This window comes from Mustela lutreola, chromosome 8 (genome assembly GCF_030435805.1).
Source record: "Mustela lutreola isolate mMusLut2 chromosome 8, mMusLut2.pri, whole genome shotgun sequence".
NCBI lineage: Eukaryota > Metazoa > Chordata > Mammalia > Carnivora > Mustelidae > Mustela > Mustela lutreola.
The window spans coordinates 110,987,883-111,007,060 of NC_081297.1; the positions used below are offsets into that span (position 1 = coordinate 110,987,883).

A 19,178-nucleotide genomic window follows, 5' to 3' on the forward strand; every position below is an offset into this window, starting at 1 on the left:
CAATGTAGGCTTGGTTATTATACCTTCAATCTTGTACCATATGAAATTACTTTATATTAATCTATTTTCCAATAGAGACCGTATTCTGCTTACTGACTTAACAATAGAAAATGCAAGTCTTACAAATCCATAATAGTCATGTCAGTATGACCACTGAACTATTTTCTTGCAGTCAGAGCTATGTAGAAAACCAAATAATAATTGGAATGACAGGACGAACTCATAATTGGATTTTGGGGACTTGTAACATTTCTGTAGCTGAGACAGTCTCACCCATGAGATTTTAACTATTGGTCTAGGATCCCTTTCCTTCATAAAGCACACTGTCAACATTTGCCTCTTAGCATCCATTTCCTGTGCTGCAATTTCTGACAGTGTCCCCAGTCTCTCCCTTTCTGATTGACCTCTCAGTCTGAAAAGATGTATAAATAGAATCAGCCTTCCCTCCCTGGCAGACTCTAGGCCAAAGCTCAGCATCGAGATGTTTTGAAACCCCAGCCACTCCTTATTAGCATGAAACTGAATACAGTGATGATTGCATTTGCTCTGCCATAAATTGAGGATAGTCCAATTGTTAAGACTCTATAAAGTAGACTCTTTCATAGATCTTCAAATACTGCATAGACATGCATTTATATAATTATTTTGTAAGTATAATAATTAAAGGCCATTTTCAGGAACTTGTGTACCAAGAAATAGGCATTAAATTTTGTGTTTAGTACAACACTTTTTGTCTTTTGAAAGTACTAAATAATTCAGTGTTTTCACCAACCAGGATAGTCTTTACCAAAGCTTGTTCAGACTTTTAGCTTAACAAAAAAACTTTGTCTACTAGTATTCAAGGTCCAGATATGGTATTGGTTGATTGATTGCATTGCATTAAAATAATCTTTTGTAATGGAGCACTCAATTTATTGTGATGCAATTTTACTCCATACTGAAATTTTTAAGTTGCAAAGATCCATGGAGCAGGGTAATGCTTTGAGCTATTTGTAAGTAAAAGCATTGTTGGAAAATTTCATTTATGGTAAGACTGTGAAAGAAATATGAGCCTGGTTTCCTGAGTTGCCCTTTATCTGAAAATTCTGCATTCCTAAAAGAGCATGAGACTTTGATGCAGTAATATCTTACATAGGCATCTCCCTCTTTAGTTACTGTTTTGAGATCCCACAAAGACAGACCATGCAGGTGGCCTTATTAACTGTCAGTTGAAATTTAAGATAACACAGAGGTTATAATATATTTACATACCATATTTCACTAATGGGATAAGTTATCACAGTAACCTGTCTCACATATAATCAGGATGATATTTCAGCCACCCAGCTACTAAAAAGAAACACATGTGGATGAAAGCTGAGTTTCTGACTCATTTATGGATTAGGCAATAACTGTTTTCAGTGAAGTCTCAGCAAAATTTAAGTATAGGGACCGTATTTTTATCACGTACTCTAATATGCATGTAGCTGTTGCAAAACATCTTAAATATTTTTGAAGGAGCATATTTAGTGTTGAGGTGTAAAAGATATTTTTGCACCAGTGGTTGAACACCTCCCTCTTTCTTAGAGCTATTAGCACATCAGTTACCATTCTATAACATTGCACAAGGATCCCGCAAAAGGGAAAGTCTTTACACTAAACGAAGAATTTGATTCAGAGAATTCTTTGGATCTTAATTCTGAATGTATGGTTTTCTATCTACCCTTACAATTATAGGATGTATAAGGGAATATATTTTAATTTTAAAATGTTAGTGGGTGTGCTTTACTATTTTCAAAACTTCTTACTTTGTTGTATTTGTTATTTTGTCTAAACATCTTTTAAGACTTTCTTCTCATATACTTAATTATAGTATGTGTTGGGTAACCTCCTCCTAATTTTCTCTCAAGCTATTTTCAGTATATTTGGGAGGAGAGAATTTCTACCTTTTTAACATGGTATCAATAGAACCATAATTGAAAGGTATAAATTGTCCACTAAAACCCATAGCCAAGAAATTTTTTACCTTCTATTTTGTGATTTCTTTGTATTTCTCTTTGGTTCCTTAAGAATAGTGCTGTTAAAAGGACAAATGTGATATTATGATTAAGCAGGTTTTTCTCTTTCTTTGGATATCAAAAGCACTAAATGTCTGACTGTAGAGGGACTCTGTGTAGGGACTTCTACTCATAGTATGTTTGTGTGGCTCTAAGACTTTTTTTTTTTTTTAAGATTTTATTTATTTATTTGACAGACAGAGATCACAGGTAGGTAGAGAGAGAGGAGGAAGCAGGCTCCCTACTGAGCAGAGAGTCCAATGCGGGGCTCGATCTCAGGACCGTGGGATCATGACCTGAGTCGAAGGCAGAGAGGCTTTAACCCACTGAGCCACCCAGGCGCCCCTGTGTGGCTCTAAGACTTAATGGTAAATAGATAAGAGTGGAGTAAAGGGTTTCCTAAATAACTTTTTATACAATTTCTTAATATAGATGAGGAGTTAAAAGAACCTACATAGACAAAAAATTGCCTTTAGATTCTACCTTGTTCTGATAAACATAGTTTATTCAATTATGCTTGTATTAAGTACATACACTTTAAGAATAACTTTTGTGTCTGATTTTTATGTTTTGATGAGTCAGTCACTATACAGTCAGCGAATACCATATGGAAATGAAATGAAATATTTGAATGAAAGACGATATTGTTCCTAATGATTCTTCACATATTGCATTAGAGCCCAGTGTTGTTTTTCATCAGTGATTTGAAAGTTAAGCTATGACCTTTCAAAAAATAAAGATCTAGCCCTCACTGCGTGCCAAAATTATGCTAGATTTTTGGTCCAGATATGGTGATGTTTCTACCATTCAAATTGCTGACAGTGTAATAGAAGACCTAGATGTTTAAACAGGTAGTTCAATCAGGTATACTACTGATGAAGTTCTAGAACCTAGGTGAGGTTCGGTGGGCTGAGGTCCGGAGCCGATGACCAAGAAAGAATTCTTGAGACATCTTTGGTGCAAAATGGTGGTTTATTAAAGCACAGGGACAGGACCTGTGGGCAGGAAAAGCTTCTGCCCGGGGTTGTGAGGGATGGCAGGTTATGTACCCTGCGGTTGGGGGAAGGTGAGGGGAAGGGAGGTTTCAATGGAGTTTTTATATGTTAAAGAGGGCCTACAAGGTGCCTGGAGGAGGCCTTGCCCTTGTGGCTTCATCAATGTCATCTTTAGGCCAGCCATTAACATCAAGATAGTTGGGAGATTCTTGGGGTGTTATGATCCTGCGATCATTTACATTCCCTTCTACCTCAGCCTCCTCCAGTTTCGTTTATGATGGGGAGGGAGACATTAGGTCTTGAGGAACTGAGAGTTATTTGCCTCTGGAAATTTGTGCTATTGATAAGGTAACCTCCCTGTTTGTAGATCTCCAGGACATTTGTAGAGCAAGAGAGATTCCTGTCTTGCAGGATTGTGATCTCTGCAAGTTAACTATTTGTTTATCGTTTATGGCAGTCAGGGGTGCCTGAGGAATGCTACACACATTATGGAGGGGAGCGGGTGGAGAGGGGGGTGCAAGGCACCAGCATTTGCTTTGTCTTCAGCCAGCCTCGTGCTCCCTCATCACTACCTAATCCAACAGAGTTACTTAGTGACAGCAGTCAGAGGAGAGAGCCTAGATGAGGGCACTCATGAATTAAATGCCATTTACATTCAGGAAACTCCAAGTATTTGGACAAGGAAAAAGTGTAAATAGAAGTGTGTTCTGAGTATCCATTGTTGTTCGAAAAGAAATACCCCAAATATAGTTGTGCAAAACAATAACCATTTGATTAAACTCATGGATTTTGTGAGCCTTGGAATCAGACAGGGCCCAGTGGAGATGGCTTGTCTCTGCTTACAGTGTTTGGCACTGGGAAGGGTGGAGTGGCTGAGGTGTCACAGACTCCTGGGGGGCGGAATAGGTGTGGAAGAATCCACTGCTAGGGTGACTTTTCAGTCCATGTGTCTGGCAGCTTACCCAGAATAGCAACCACACAAAGCTTCTCCAACATGGCAGTCACAAAAACGTGGTGCTTCTTACATGGTGACCTATTGGTTGATGGAGTGACAAGCCCACCCAGATTCAAGCAGAGGGTCAGTGGAATGAAGATTTTACCTCTTAATGAAAGGAATACCGAAAGGTATATGATAGCTCTGTTTTTAAATTGCCACAGGGTATGATGACAGGTAAGACTAGAGACAAGGGCGAAGGTCAGTAAATAGAGGCTTTGGTTGTTATGTCTAAGAGATGGGACTTATTTCCTGAACGTAAAGGACGATTGTTTTGGAGATTTTTTTAGCAGAGGAAAGATGATGCCGTTTATAACTTAGGAGCATAACCATGGTGACAGGATAGAGGAAGGATGTGCTTTGGGGAGAGGAGTAGGAAGGGTACTGCAGCTAAAATGGTAGGAAAGTGAACAGAGTAATGTTAATAGGCATGAGTTTCTGACTAGGAAAATGAACTTGGGGACTGTTTGGAAGTAAGGGTGAAACATTTATTTTGGTTTCATTTTTTATTTATTTATTTTTTTTACTCGTTGGATAGTGATACTTTTCAGTAAGGAGAAAAATGATGCAATGGTGGAAACAGATGAAAAGAAGGAGGTGGAGGAAAAAAAATTCACCTTTGGGTTTCATGAATTTGATAATTTAATGGGAATTCTAGATAGTGGTGTCTAGTGTCTCTGGAGCCCAGAAGAGAGGTCAGGGCCAGAGATACAGACATGGGAAAGTTGTTTGACCCTGTTTTTTCTTTGTTTGTTTTGTTTTATTTTGTTTTTGTTTTAACTGAAACAGTAGAAGTGGAAGAGATTACTGAGGGAAAAAGTATAAAGCTGGGCAAAAAAGGGAGGTCTCAGAGCAGAATTGTAGCAACCGAACTTACTGGTAAAGTGAACAAACAAGAGAATGTTCTTTTCATTTGTTTTATAATACATTCAGACTTACAGTAGCTAGTTCAATATCTTCTTCAAGGCCAATTGTTTTGGTGTTGTTTTGAGGAATGTCTCATTTTTTGAGACATTTTATCCTTGCCTTTCAAATTAGATGTAAAACTAGAGTACAAATCTAAAACAAGACACTGGTTGAAATAGTAAAATAAATATACTATATTTTATAAGCATATCAAATTGTATTTTCATCTAAGCAGTATATTATATAACAGAAACATTCAATAAATCTGTATTTGAGACACTTTTTGAATTATGTACATTGCTGAGAATTACAGGTTCTGAAAGTCTCATCCCATGCAAGCTGCTTTGGGAATGGTGTTTCATGGATGTCTTACTGGGACCTGTAGAGATTCATACTGTTGAGTTCAGGAAATGAGAAGAGTGTGTAGTATCCAGGGACGTTGGAGGGAGAAGGAGACTTCATTAACTTTGCTTTCAATAAATCATTGTCCCAAGGTAATTATAAATCTAGAGACTGAGAACCAGAATTGAGGCTCAACTACTGTACCGAGAGGTCCATGCTTGTGGGATTTGGAGTAATCTAAAACAGAGTAACCTCAGAAGTGATAGGTGAGAACCAAAGATGTGTTGGGAAGACCAAGCACAAGAGAGCAGAGGAATTATAGGGATTGAGAAACGTAGGAAGTTATGTTGTATGAATTCATCATATTTATAGAGCTTCCTGTGGGGGCTAGTTCATTCAGGGACTCTCAAATGTACATCTGAATCCCTCTGAATTTTCCTTTTAACTGTTATAACGCTTATGTAAGCCAGACAGTCTTCTAAGTGATTTACAGCTTAAACCCCATAAAAACCTTGAGGTAAACTGAGGGTTGCAGGGAATGGGGGGGGGAGGGCTAGGGAGAGGGTGGTTGTGTTAGGGACATTGGGGCAGGTATGTGCTATGGTGAGTGCCGTGAAGTGTGTAAGCCTGACGATTCACAGACCTGAACCCCGGGGGCAAATAATACATTATATGTTAATTAAAAAAGATGAAAAGCAACAACAACAAAACTTTGAGGTAGGTATAGTTACCATCCTTATTTAACAGTTGAGGAAATCGGGACAGAGAACAACAAAAGCGAAGCTGGTATTCAGGTAGAGCAAGCAGCCCGACTCTAAATTCTGTGCTACAAACCAATGTATTAGATTTTTACTACTGATATTTTAGTTTAATAATTCATGGAAGAGAAAGATTCGATTGTACCACTTGTACACACCTGCCTGATATTTTTATATTGCTCCTTTCAATGTTGCGGTAAATTCATTTTCCATTGAATATAAATTACACTTTTAAGAAAGAAGTTTGAATTATTGTACATGGTTTTAAGGGTTATACTTTCCATAGTGAAACAAGCCTGGCATGTATAAATCTAATTTTTCCAAATGGACTTTTTCTAGCATAATGCCAGTACATATAGGCAGGCAGTCAATAAAAGTCTTTCATGATGAATTAATTTCCTGACTACATCAATAAATATGTGCTTATTAGAATAAATAGAACACAAAACTGAATCAAATTTCACAGTATCTTTACCACTTTGCCACTTTGAAAACCTTAAGGATGTGAAGTCAATTTCTCATTTATTTATTCATTCAACATCCAAAAGTGTTTATGTACTTTATAAGAGAACCATTACAATAAGATCATAAAATGATCTTTACCTTAGCTGCACTGTAAAGGTGGGTTTACTCACCACAGAATATCCAGCTTCCAAGTATATCCTGTTACTTTATTCACTCTGTGACCGTAACATAATCTAGAAGTCGAGTCTTGATTTTTTTTTCTCATCAGAAACTATACCAAGGATGTTCAGTCTCCTTTTCCTACTCTGCCTCTAGGTAACTATCCTGTGCCACTCAAGCCAGAGGCCCAGGAGCCATCCTAAATTCTTCCCTCTGCTTCAGTTCCTACGGCTACCATTATAACTCTTCTCATTTATCATTTACTTCTATATTCTCTACTTCTGTCTTCTTTCAGACCCTCACCAAATGGTGCCTGAATTATAGCAGCAATTTCCCATTTGGTCTCCTAAATGGGAAATTTGGTCTTATTAAATGTCCCTACCTACTTCCTTCCCTAGTTCCTCCTTTATATATCTAAGAGAGGATCTCTTCAGTCTGAGAATTTATCATTTATTCTGCAGTCAAAAACTTTTGGTATTCCCTACTGCATCGGGACAAAGGTCCAATTGCCTAGCAAGTTGTTGTGGCTCTCCAGGTTCTTACCTGGGCAAACAATAGGTGTTAAAAGGATATTTGTAGAATGAATAAATAAGAAAAAAAAAAGTTTTTAATTATCATAATAATTAAACACGAATTGAGACAATTCAAATATCCACTGTTTCAACTGAGATTTTTTCAGAAGAAACTTGGTAGTAGCTAATGAAAATAAGGAATGATAGATTGTGTGAAGCTGAGATATTATGTTTTGTTGATTTTTAATGATTCATGTGTGCGTTATGTCTGGATCCAGTTTGATTTTTGAGGATAAAAACTAAGGAATGAGATTATATACTTTTACTTCTACATGGAAGTTCACTGCTAGAATAACTATAATAGAAGTAGAATCTTTTTAAAAAAATCCTGTACTGAGCCACTCAAGTCTTAATATTTTGATGAGACAATAAAGAAGAAATTCAAATAAGTTTTCATTCTCATTCTAATTCTTTTGATTAATAAGGATTGCTTGAATCCTGGCCATGGATTTTGAAGCTACCACAGGGCTTATGAGGAAAGAATTCTGTGATTGATTGATTAATCATCTGTGCAATGGACATGGAAGCCGTGGGCTATAATTATTGTGTCAGTTTCCTAGCCCCGATTAAATGTTGCTTAAAAATTCAAAAGAGAGCATTTACTTGGAAGATTTTTGAGGAGAGTTGCTTAAATACTGTGAAAGTATCTTACTCTTTCAAACTATCTTATTGCGTATTCTTGATTTCTTTATAAAATGATCTATTGAATGAAATTATTAATATTATCTGTCTGAATGCTAAAGAGTACCTTTTGAAGTAGACTTATTTGATATTAGAAGAGTTGCTATTTTATAACAGTATTGAAATAATAATAATAATAATAGTGACTTATTATGTCTTCGAGGTATTCATAAATCCACAGGACAATGAATTAATAGAAAAAGAAGCATTAAAATACTGCAATTTGTTATCAATATGCAACAAAAAACGATAGTATAGCAGAATATAGCAAAGATTGTATAGAATCTAACAGACCAAAGTTCAAATTTTAGTACTGTTATTTTTAAGATGTATAATGTATACAGATAAGTTAATATATAATATCTTTGGTTTCATATTTCCAGTCAGGAACAGATGTCATCTTTGTAGCTCTATTATAAGGAATAAATGAGAAAATAAATAAACTGCAGATCACTTAATAAAGACACAATGAAGATGAATGCTTTTTTTTTCTTCCTTTAATATACTTCTGATAAACCCTTTCTTAAAACAGTCCCCCTTGCTTAAAAGTTGGAGATATAATAAATCATTGTTTGGTAATACTAGTTAGTAAATATAAATCAATTATTTAGTTACTGAACACATTATAAACCCATGAAAGGAGCTGAGAATGCAAAGTGGACATAACATCATTCCTGTCCTTGTAAATAAAACAATCTTCTCAGGATGCAGATATTTATGATAAATTCCCATATTAACCTAATAATTAGAGGAGAATTAAGATTTGTGGACCAGGAGAGGACAATTAACTCTGGGAAACTTGAGAAATGCTTCAACCAGAAGGCGAGATTTGAGCAGGATTTTGAACTAGCAGTAAGATTTTATAATGCAGGGAAAGGAAGGACTGGCATTTCAGATGAAGGAAACCTAATGTGAAAAGCCATGGACCCACAGGAACAGAGGCCGTAGGCAAGAAGCAGAGGTGTGGTGACAGTGGAGAACATGGGGTGGAAATATGCTGAGTGGATGAGGCTGTAAGAGTCTGAGGGGACGTACTGAAATATTGTAAACAAAATCACAGGGCTTGGATTTTATCTTGTGGACAACATCAGTCAACAGCAATTTCAAAGAAAGCAGTTGGCATTCATTTTTCCTTGGGAAAGTGCATTCTGTTGACTGAGAGGAATGATTTGATTTGTCTGGGAATAAAAATGGACTGAAAACAGTGAGACCAGTGAAGACGTATTATTAGAGTCTGTAAGAGAGATGACACAAAGGAAGAAAAACAGTAGGTAATGATCCAGACAACTCCTTATTGTTCAGTGGAGAAAATGGTGACAGTCAAGTTATGTAGCAAAGTTGGAGAGAGAGGATGGTTTGAAAGAAGGAAAATGAGTTGTTTTGAAAGTTTTTGGAATATCTGGGAGAAATCTAGGTGATCTGGGTATAATGTTTAGGGATCTCAAGGTGATATTTAAGAAAGAGATTGAGTTTAGGATTGAGATTTGAGTATAGAATGTAGATCTGAGATAGAAAGAATAGAGGGGTAGATCAGCTGTTGCCTAGGATTACAATTTTGAAAATACTCATGGTAACAGTATAACAATTAAGTGGGGGGGGGGGTGGGAGTGAGTCAACAGTTACTTGGGAAGTAGGAGTAGCCGCAGAGGTAGCTGTTGCATTAGAAAAGCTAAGTGAGATAAGGATTTGTAAAAGGATGATATCAATAGTATCCAGAGCCCCTAGAGCATAGATGATGAAACATGACTCCTGAGATGTTTAGATTACGCTGTTTCACTTTAGAAACTACAAAGTTTTTCTTGTCTTCCATTTTAGGGAAGTAAAAAAGCACTCTCAATATTTTACTTTATCAAATGAGCAGATACTTTTTGATAGAACCCACAAGAAGTCTCAAAATATGCATTTCTTTTGTGCTTCTGTTTCTGATATTTTTACCACCCGTTAGCTAGAAGGAGTCTCATTTGGCAATCTTTCCAGGGAAAAAATACGCTATCCTCAATCCAGATACTTTGAAAATTCCTAGTTTATTAGTGTTCTGATTCTATTTATCTTCCCTGTCTTGCCTCAGAGCTGTGTCTACATGTCTCTTGTGTCTGTTTTACCAATAAATTGCATGAGCTGTACCACCTCACCTACTCTGTGACTAGACTGTAAGTCTGAAATGTGGGATATAGTATTGCAAGCAAATATGGGGGAAAAATAGTGGTTTTCTACTGAGTGTGGAGACAGGGCCAGGTAGAAGATTAAGAAAAACAAAAGGACCCAGAGACATTGTGGGAAGTGTTCTGGGCTTGATTTAGTGCAATAAAAAAGGAAATTGGAAGAGAACATAAATGTAAATGGATTTGTAGAGGTTGAATCAGAGTGACAACCTACTGACAATAATTAAAAGGAAAAAGAGAAGAGTCAACTACTGAGGTTTCATGCCCATTGGACTAAAGAAAATGATGATCCTGTGAATAGAAATCAAGAAATTAGAGGAAGGATCCGATTAAGACTAGGGGGTTAAAAGAAGGAAAATGGTGTTTATAGTGGTGACTCTGAAAATCATAGAAGTGGACATCTTTTCCTCAGTTGATATTGGCAATTGGGAGTGTGACTCACATATTAACACTTGTGTATAGTAGATTTTACTTAAAGTCTGAGGTAAAAAATGAATTGCTAAGCGAAAGAATGCATACAAGTGTTTGAGGAAAGAGGACCTATGAAAAATCATGCCTTAAAGAGCTCAATAAAGGAAAAGGACTCAGTGAAGGAAAGAGAAAATGAATGAGAATGATGGACAAATCAAGTGAGCTCACTGGTATTACCATCTATGAAAGAGAGAGATTCACAAAGGCAGAGGGAGCAATATGGGTCAGATAAAAGATGTTGGAGTATGGTGGAATTAATTAAAGTCCTGTGTTCTTCATGCAACAGTTTAGCTAGTGCAAGGGAAGCAGAACAGAAGCCAAGTTTCAAAGGATTAAGTTATGAGAATTTGGAACAAAAATCTAGGCATTGTGTAGAATATTGTTCTCTCATAATAAATTAGAAAACACATGTGGGCCATAAAACCAAACTAATTTTAGCAAGTCAGTTGACCTTTCTAGGTTTTCTTCCCCTACCCCACTTCTATCCTGGAAATTACTGAACTTCCTTAAAATCATGCAAGAAAATGCTATGAGATGGTTTCTGTTCCCTGAAAGAAAGTACATTATTTCATTGTCATTTCTCCAGCTAATATTTGTGTTCAATTTGTAGAATACAGGGTAAGGCATAGTAGTGAACCTTGAGGTAGGTCTCTTTCTCTGGATTAACAAAATAGATTGAGAAGTTCACACACAATAAATATTTCTTCACTTTGAGTGCTTGTATTTGAAATTTAGATTTTAAATTAATATCTCATTTCATTCAGACACTTTGGTTTTTATTTTTACATTATTCTCTGGTATCATTGTTAACTGAAGCAGTTGGGAGAATTTTCTCAGTGTCCAATGTAGTTAGGATACAGAATTTATTATATGCAAATAAATAATATATATCGAATGTGAGAAATAAGTGTTCTGAAAAGCTTCCTAGCTATGAGGATATATTCCTTTCTGTCCAGGCTCTTTTTAAGGGCCTTCGTGCTCCCTCAAATTCACCTGAAAAGTGATTCTCCACTTAGGCATCAATCCATGACCAATCGCAGGATATGTGAACATGTTTCACATCTAATTGGGTCTCACCGTATGCTTCAAAACACTAATTTCAGAACACTCAGGTAATTCAGGAATTAGTTTAAGTGCAAAATTTCATTTTTGTTTGTAAAATATTCGCTGATCTTCGGAACTTGGTTTAAATAATGCTTTCTTTTGTGTCTTTGATCAAAGATTTTGATTTAAAAATTATTAAGAACTACAACTCAAGAATGCCCAGAAACTGTCATTAATAGTTGTTCAGTTGTTCAGTTGGAGAATTTGACTCCAATTTATTCCATTTAACTTTTACATAGTTCTTTCTTTGGAAAACCATCTTGTTTTGTTCGTTTCCTTAGAACTTTCTATCCAGGACTCGAGATCAAACAATACATTTGTCAGAAACTAAATATTTTAGTCATTTGGTTCTGGAAATAATATTCAAGTGAAAGCAGCAGATTTGAAGAGTTTACTAAAGAAAATAATGACTCTCATGCTCTTTCTGTTCATTTTAACCTCTTTGAGAAAGAGCTCATTGTATTATGTAAAGTCAAACTTCAGCTTTCCTGAAATTTTTCCAGTTATTTACAAAGGTTGAATTTCTTTATGAAATGAAATCCTACTCAAAATAATATGAACACTATCACATGGCCATAATTTTAAAGTCAATGATGACACACTTAATTCCAAGGGATGCCCTGCATTGTTTCATAGTGTGTTCATTTATCAAAGGTCACAGTATATATGTTGCATTATCATAATTTTCTAATTAATTTATCCTTTATACATGCTTATACATGTTCCAATCGCATTTCATTAACTCATAGTTTTCTTGTAATGTTGTGCTTTCTTTCCATGTTCAAAGAATCTCTTTAATTCAATTTCTCTGTTTCTCCTCATACAGTCTGGCAGCCAGATATGCAACTCAGTCTAATCACAGTGGAATTGCAACCAGTCAAAAAAAGCCTACTAGGTCAGTTAATATCTCTAATTTATTGCTTGTTAGTGATGATAAAGTAACTGCCCAGTGATATTTTGTCCTATCATACTAAATTTTTTTCATAAATTACATACTTCTGGATGAAAAGTTTAGAAGACTGAATTCCTCCAAGTGGATTTCCATATGCATTCTCCGGGATGAGCATGTCTGTGTTAGATCATTAAATGGGTTCTGACTTCTTCTGTTTTAGTTTTGTTATATATACTGTTATGACTGGGCTGAAGTCTAGCTTCTAGGCTTAGAGAAAGTCAGGGAAAACATGCCTTTGAAGGCCCCATTCCTTCCAGGCTACAGAATCTGGAAGTTATATGACAAGAATGTAATTGTTTTTGGAGATGGGCATACATTAATTATTGCACATTTTGAGGCAGAATTGAGAAATACTGACAGTTTTTTGTGGGAAGGTTAGCACCAGGTCACCAAGTTAACCTGGATTGTTCCTTTACGTATAATAGTATAAAGTTTTGCTTCTTTATGACATACATATTTTAAAGACAGTTTGTTATAGGAAATGATTGTATGATGTACTGTTTGGAAAATACTGATAGATAAATGTATATTGAAAGTGTATGATTTATTAAAAAAAAATGTTAAGTTGCTAGAGGCATGATGGTACAGCTGAGTAAAGCCACAGCATATGTGTTTTGCACCCTTGATTATTATGTGATTATATGTGACATCTCCCTCACTGGTGGCTTCCTAATCACTGCTCTGATAATGTATCATATTGTGCAATGTTTGACCACAGGGACTGCTTATGATGCCTTGACATGAGGTATGTGCTTTTTCTCTTGCCTTGGTTTTCTAAGTTATGTTCATTTCCATAGTAATTAAAATGATTCTGGAGAGAAAAATTTAAAGGGCATTTAATTTAAAGTAGGAAAAATGATGTAAATTCAAATGTGCAAAAAAACAGTGACCTGCCTTGTACAGTTTTTTATTACTACTTCTAAGACTCATGCATAAAAATATATTTTAAGTACATTAATTTAATAGAACATTTCTCTCTCTCTCTCTCTCTCTCTGTCTTTTGTTGGCTTCATTCTCATTTCTCTTTTTATTACTTTGATGAATGATCTGGAGCTCTGGCTGCCTGTCAAATTAGGGTAATGAGAAGAGCAAATGGATTTTTTAATTTGTTTTAATTTGTTCTTCTGAGAACTAGAGATCACTTGCCTTCATGGGTCACAATAAAGATTAAAATGCACTTTAATTGCTTTCTAGAAACAGGTCAAGTCTCATTGCAAGCAGGGCAAGTTCTGTGACAAAATTTGTTTATACGTGTGAGTTTGGAATGAACTTTCTAAGTCTGTAGCTGTGTCTGCAGAGATAGTTCTTGGATTTATTATGAGTGGGGCATTTGGCCAAATTAATTAATTGAGTCATTTTTCAGAGTGCAGTCATTGGTACTCAAAATTCCTGGTGTCTATGGTTTTGTGCTATACTTACATACCCTGTAGATCCATCTGAGTAAAAGTTAAATGCTGGAATCATTTGGAAAAGTTTCCAATCTTGTACATGGCACAGCTTCTAATTGGCAAAATAGCTGAAGGAACTATTTATTAGCCATATGTATTTAAACTCCAGAATACAGTCAATATTTTGAAACTAATAACTATTCCAAGAAAGCAACACTTCTGTTTTTAAGTTGGAATTTTTGTTTTCCTGATGTTCATTCCATGTTGCAATACCTGTTACTATTTTAAAAAATAACTATGAGTGTTAAAAGTTTGATTTCCTAATAATTTATGGAAATAATATATTAATTATGAAAGTGAGTTAAAATATGAATATAGTAACAACTGATCTTGAAATTGTGATATATTGGGCACAAATATATCAGGTATAAATGCTCTGTCATTTTAAAAACTTAGTATAGAGAACAGTAAAAATTTCTGTGCTTCATTTATAAGGCCTGGAGTTTCATTTCTTTTAAAATAGAAATTATCTGAGCAGTACACAGTGACATTCACATGGTGGCAGCAAATGCTAGCAAAGAGGCTGACATCCTTTAGTACCATGTTGTTAAATATGAATTAGAAGGCCAATATTTGTTCTTAATTACTAGTTCTTAATTTATCCAGATTGCTTACTATACATATATAATATGTTAACAGGGTAGAGTAAAATACAGTGATTGTATATTGTAGGCACAGTTCATGAATAATTGATACTTGAAATTTCAAGATGGAAACTGCTTAAACAGTGACAGGAATGATCCACACTGATACTTAATTTTAGTCTGCATAGAATAACTGCAGATCACAACCTAACGTCAAACTTTCCCTAATTTTAACACAGTTTGCCTATTATTTCCTCTCGTCCTGTCTTTCATCCCCAAAGACTGGCTGAAGTCACTGTCCCTGTAGGTGTATTTTACATTGCCATTCTGTTAACAGAGATTCTCTGCTTCTGAGACCTGCATCCTTTCTTGTCATATCACCTTTGTGATCAGCTGGCCCCACTTGTAAGATAATTAGCTAATGTTTAGATAATTAGCTTATTTCTGGCAAAATGATTAAAGAAAAAAAAATTTTTTGAGGCAGACCTGTAAAATACAAATTAACTCATCACTTTGGTCTCTGCATCATGCTTGAATCGGAATAGCTTACTATCTTAGATATGCAATAAGCATTTGCTATTAGCAATTTGTTCAGTAACTTTTTTCTTCTTGTTATTATCAAGTTGACTTAGGAAACAGCTATCTAAGAGGAAAACAAATGTCCCATACATCAATAAGAACCACTTAACAACAAATGCAAATAGGTGATTAACACCTCGAGAACACAGTACATTTGTGTTATTTCCCTTGCTTTTCATGTAATTGTTATAGTATTTTTAAGTCAAAGTGCCATCCCTCAGAGGTGTTGTAAGTATGGCTTTTTTAGTTAAAGGTTATTTTATTTCTAATTGCTCTACATTCTTAGTATCATTTGAGGGCATGTTTATTGAAAAGTGAAATAAGATTTCTCTGAAGATTCTAAATTCTTGTGTTTAGCTTATTTATCACTTAAACCACCATTTTCTACTAAACAGATTTTAGAACATCGTATGTTGTGCTTTTTCCACTAAGGCTTCCCTGATCAGAACCTCTTACCCCTTATCTTTTTGTAATATACAAAAATGATGTAATTTTTCTTATATTATTTCAGGCTTCCAGGTCCCTCTAGGGTGCCAACAGCAGGCAGCAACAGCAAAGTCCAGGGAGCCTCTAATTTAAATAGGAGAAGTCAGAGCTTTAACAGCATTGACAAAAGCAAGCCTCCAAATTATGCAAATGGCAATGAAAAAGGTAAGTGTTGGCCTATTACATCATTATGGCACAAGTCTAACGCATTGGTCTTATAAATTACATGCTAAGTCCAATATTTGAACAGTGTTAATGCCTTTTGGAATGGAGTTGTTATCAGTGTGGTTTCATGTTTTCTAACTGCCCCCTCCTGAATTCCAGTTTTCTTCAGGGCTTTTTTTATCTGAAGAATATTTTAAGAGAGTAAACTCATTTATTTTAAAGTGGTTAATTATAAACCTGAGCATAAAATCTGTTTCCCCAAAACATTTCCTCCTGGTTGCATATAAATAGCATTTCCTTTTATCTTTTTAAGTTTTAGGAACAATTATTATAAAATCATAAATCTGTATTAGGTTTCTTTGAGTCTTTAGCTTCAGTTGACATAAATGCCATAAGTGTTCTGGGAATCAAAACTTGAGTTGTAATTGGGATGGGTATTTCATCTTTAGGAGCAGGACACAGAAATAATGTGATCTTCGTTTTCTCTAAAGAGACAAATTATCCATGTTTGTTTTATTTTCTCGATTAGAGTACAGGATAGAAATACCAGATCACAAAATCATTGGGGAAAAAAGACACTTAGTAAAAATCTGTGTTAAAGGCAAATTATATTTTAACCAGATGATACACAATTCTCTGTGTTGTGCACAGTGTACATTTAATGAGTGGCTTGCTTGATACATTACACTGTGGAGCATGGGTTCATGTAAGAGACTGTGCATTTCACATCTAAACCATAAGAAAATCAAGAAACTATACTCTCGTAGGCACAGTGACTGTGTAAGGGACTAAGGCCTGTGGCTGGCTTTTGAGGTAGTTTCGTCAACTTCAAAGAACTTTAACTTCACTTTATAGTATTTAACTTTCTATGCAACAAACAAAACAAGAAGTTCAAAAGTAACAAACATGCTTAGTTAGTAGAATAGCTGGCAAATTCAACCAGGTAGGAACTTTTTTGCTCAAATTAGATCATTTCAAATTGTTTCATACAGAAGATGTGATCTAACAACCTTCTCTAATTTAGACATGAATTGACAGATAATCTATGAATCAGACACTTTAGTCAAAGTTTCTCTTGCTTTAAAACAGAATTGGACAGAACATAAATCTCTGAAGGCGAGGCAGTGTCTTGATCCCTAGAATATTCTCTGCTCTTGAGTGGAGTGGGAGGAAAAGAAAATAATGTATAATTGGAAGTCAGGAGTTTTTCTTTGAAATTTAAAATAACACCTCTGATTTAGGAACCTAAGAAATTTTACTGGACACTTATACTTTTTCTAAGGGAAAGGGAGACAACACTTACAAAAGCTTTCTTCTTTGGTTTGTGACTTTCCTAGGAAGTGTCATACAAAGTCTGTATGTGCTATGAAAGTCTAAAGGAAAGTTCATTTAGACATACAATGTGCTGGATGGACTGCTCATATACCCAGTTTAAATGCAGGATTCTACAATTATGTAATATTTTTGCAAGAACTATTAATAACATTGGCAAAGAGATTTAGAAATGCTTTAGATAAATGCAAGCTGGTGCAGCCACTCTGGAAAACAGCATGGAGGTTCCTCAAAATGTTGAAAATAGAACTGCCCTATGACCCAGCAATTGCACTATTGGGTATTTACCCTAAAGATACAAATGTAGTGATCCAAAGGGGCACATGCACCCAAATGTTTATAGCAGCAATGTCCACAATAGCCAAACTATGGAAAGAACCTAGATGTCCATCAACAGATGAATGGATCAAGAAGATGTGGTATATATACACAATGGAATACTATGCAGCCATCAAAAGAAATGAAATCTTGCCATTTGCGACAACATGGATGGAACTAGAGCGTATCATGCTTAGCGAAATAAGTCAAGCAGAGAAAGACAACTATCATATGATCTCCCTGATATGAGGAAGTGGTGATGCAACATGGAGGCTTAAGTGGGTAGGAGAAGAATAAATGAAACAAGATGGGATTGGGAGGGAGACAAACCATAAGTGACTCTTAATCTCACAAAACAAACTGAGGGTTGCCGGGGGGAGGGGGTTTGGGAGAAGGGGGTGGGATTATGGACATTGGGGAGGGTATGTGCTTTGGTGAGTGCTGTGAAGTGGGTAAACCTGGTGATTCACAGACCTGTACCCCTGGGGATAAAAATATATGTTTATAAAAAATAAAAAATTAAAAAAAATAAAAAATAAAAAAAAAATAAATTGGCCAAATTTGAAACAAAAAAAAAAAAAAAAAAAGAAATGCTTTAGATAATCTAACACTTTGGTTTCATAATGTATCGAAATTTTTGGTCATGTGAAAAGTTTTTCTGTATTTCTGGTGTCTAAAAGTAAAAACCTAAAGGTAGACAAGGATTTCTATTTTTTCATAGCCATTCAACTTCTCTGATGAACAAAATTAAGAAGTAGTCATCTTTACAATACCCACAAGGTGGAGACAGACAACATACATTATAACGTTTTTGATTCAAAAAAGCAGATTTCCTTAGGTCCACATCTACAGCAAAATACCAGGGTTTTCATTACTTTTAATTCCCAAATAACTAAAAATTCAATAGAATTGAAATATTTATAATATATCCAATATAGACATTAAGTGTCTGAAAACTGCCGATAAGAACTGAAGCATAAACTGCATCCTATGACTGTTACATGGCATTTTCTATTAACGTGGAGTTACAACTTTAGCAATACAACCAATATCAATGTTTCTAAATTACCATGCTATTTTGTATTTCTGAAATATTATCTTGGCACCTGGGTGGCTCAGGTGGTTAAGCATCTGGCTCCTGATTTCGGCTCAGGTCATGATCTCAGAGTCGTGAGATGGTATGTCACATCAGGCTCCGCACTCAAGGTGGAGTCTGCTTGAGATTTTCTCTCTCTACCTCTCCCTCTGTCCTTTTTGCCACATGTGCACACACACTCTCTCCCTCTCTCTTAAATAAATAAATAAATAAATAAATAATCCCTTAAAAAATTATCTTAAATTATAAGAGCAAACAAAACAATAATAAACATCACACACAAAACAATTTATAATTTACTCTTTAGCCTATTAGAATGGTCTTTTTGGATAGGAATGTTTTATTAATCTTTTTGACATGGATATTTATAGTGGTAGCACAATCTATATAAAAATAGAAGATTCTTCTACTGACAAGCTGATCTCTGTCACAGACTGGCCTGCGTACATATCCTAGATATGATCAAGTAAGGTGAAAACTAAGTCAAAGTTTTCATATGTCACACTATTATAATGACAGAATTCAGAAAGTACTAACTTGAGTATTCTAATCAATTGCTATTCCTTTTTTAGT

At 35.3% G+C, this 19,178-nt stretch overlaps 1 protein-coding gene across 4 annotated transcripts in view; it reads left to right on the top strand.

The window, feature by feature from the left end:
- NAV3 (neuron navigator 3) overlaps window positions 1-19,178 on the top strand; it is an 853,944-nt gene that overhangs the window by 612,276 nt on the left and 222,490 nt on the right. For 3 of the 4 annotated variants that reach the window (XM_059186398.1, XM_059186399.1, XM_059186402.1), the window contains exons 7-8: window positions 12,472-12,540; window positions 15,720-15,859. In XM_059186398.1, the coding sequence (XP_059042381.1) occupies window positions 12,472-12,540; window positions 15,720-15,859 (209 nt within the window). The remainder of the gene's footprint in view (window positions 1-12,471; window positions 12,541-15,719; window positions 15,860-19,178) is intronic. The other variant, XM_059186401.1, reaches the window with a different exon arrangement.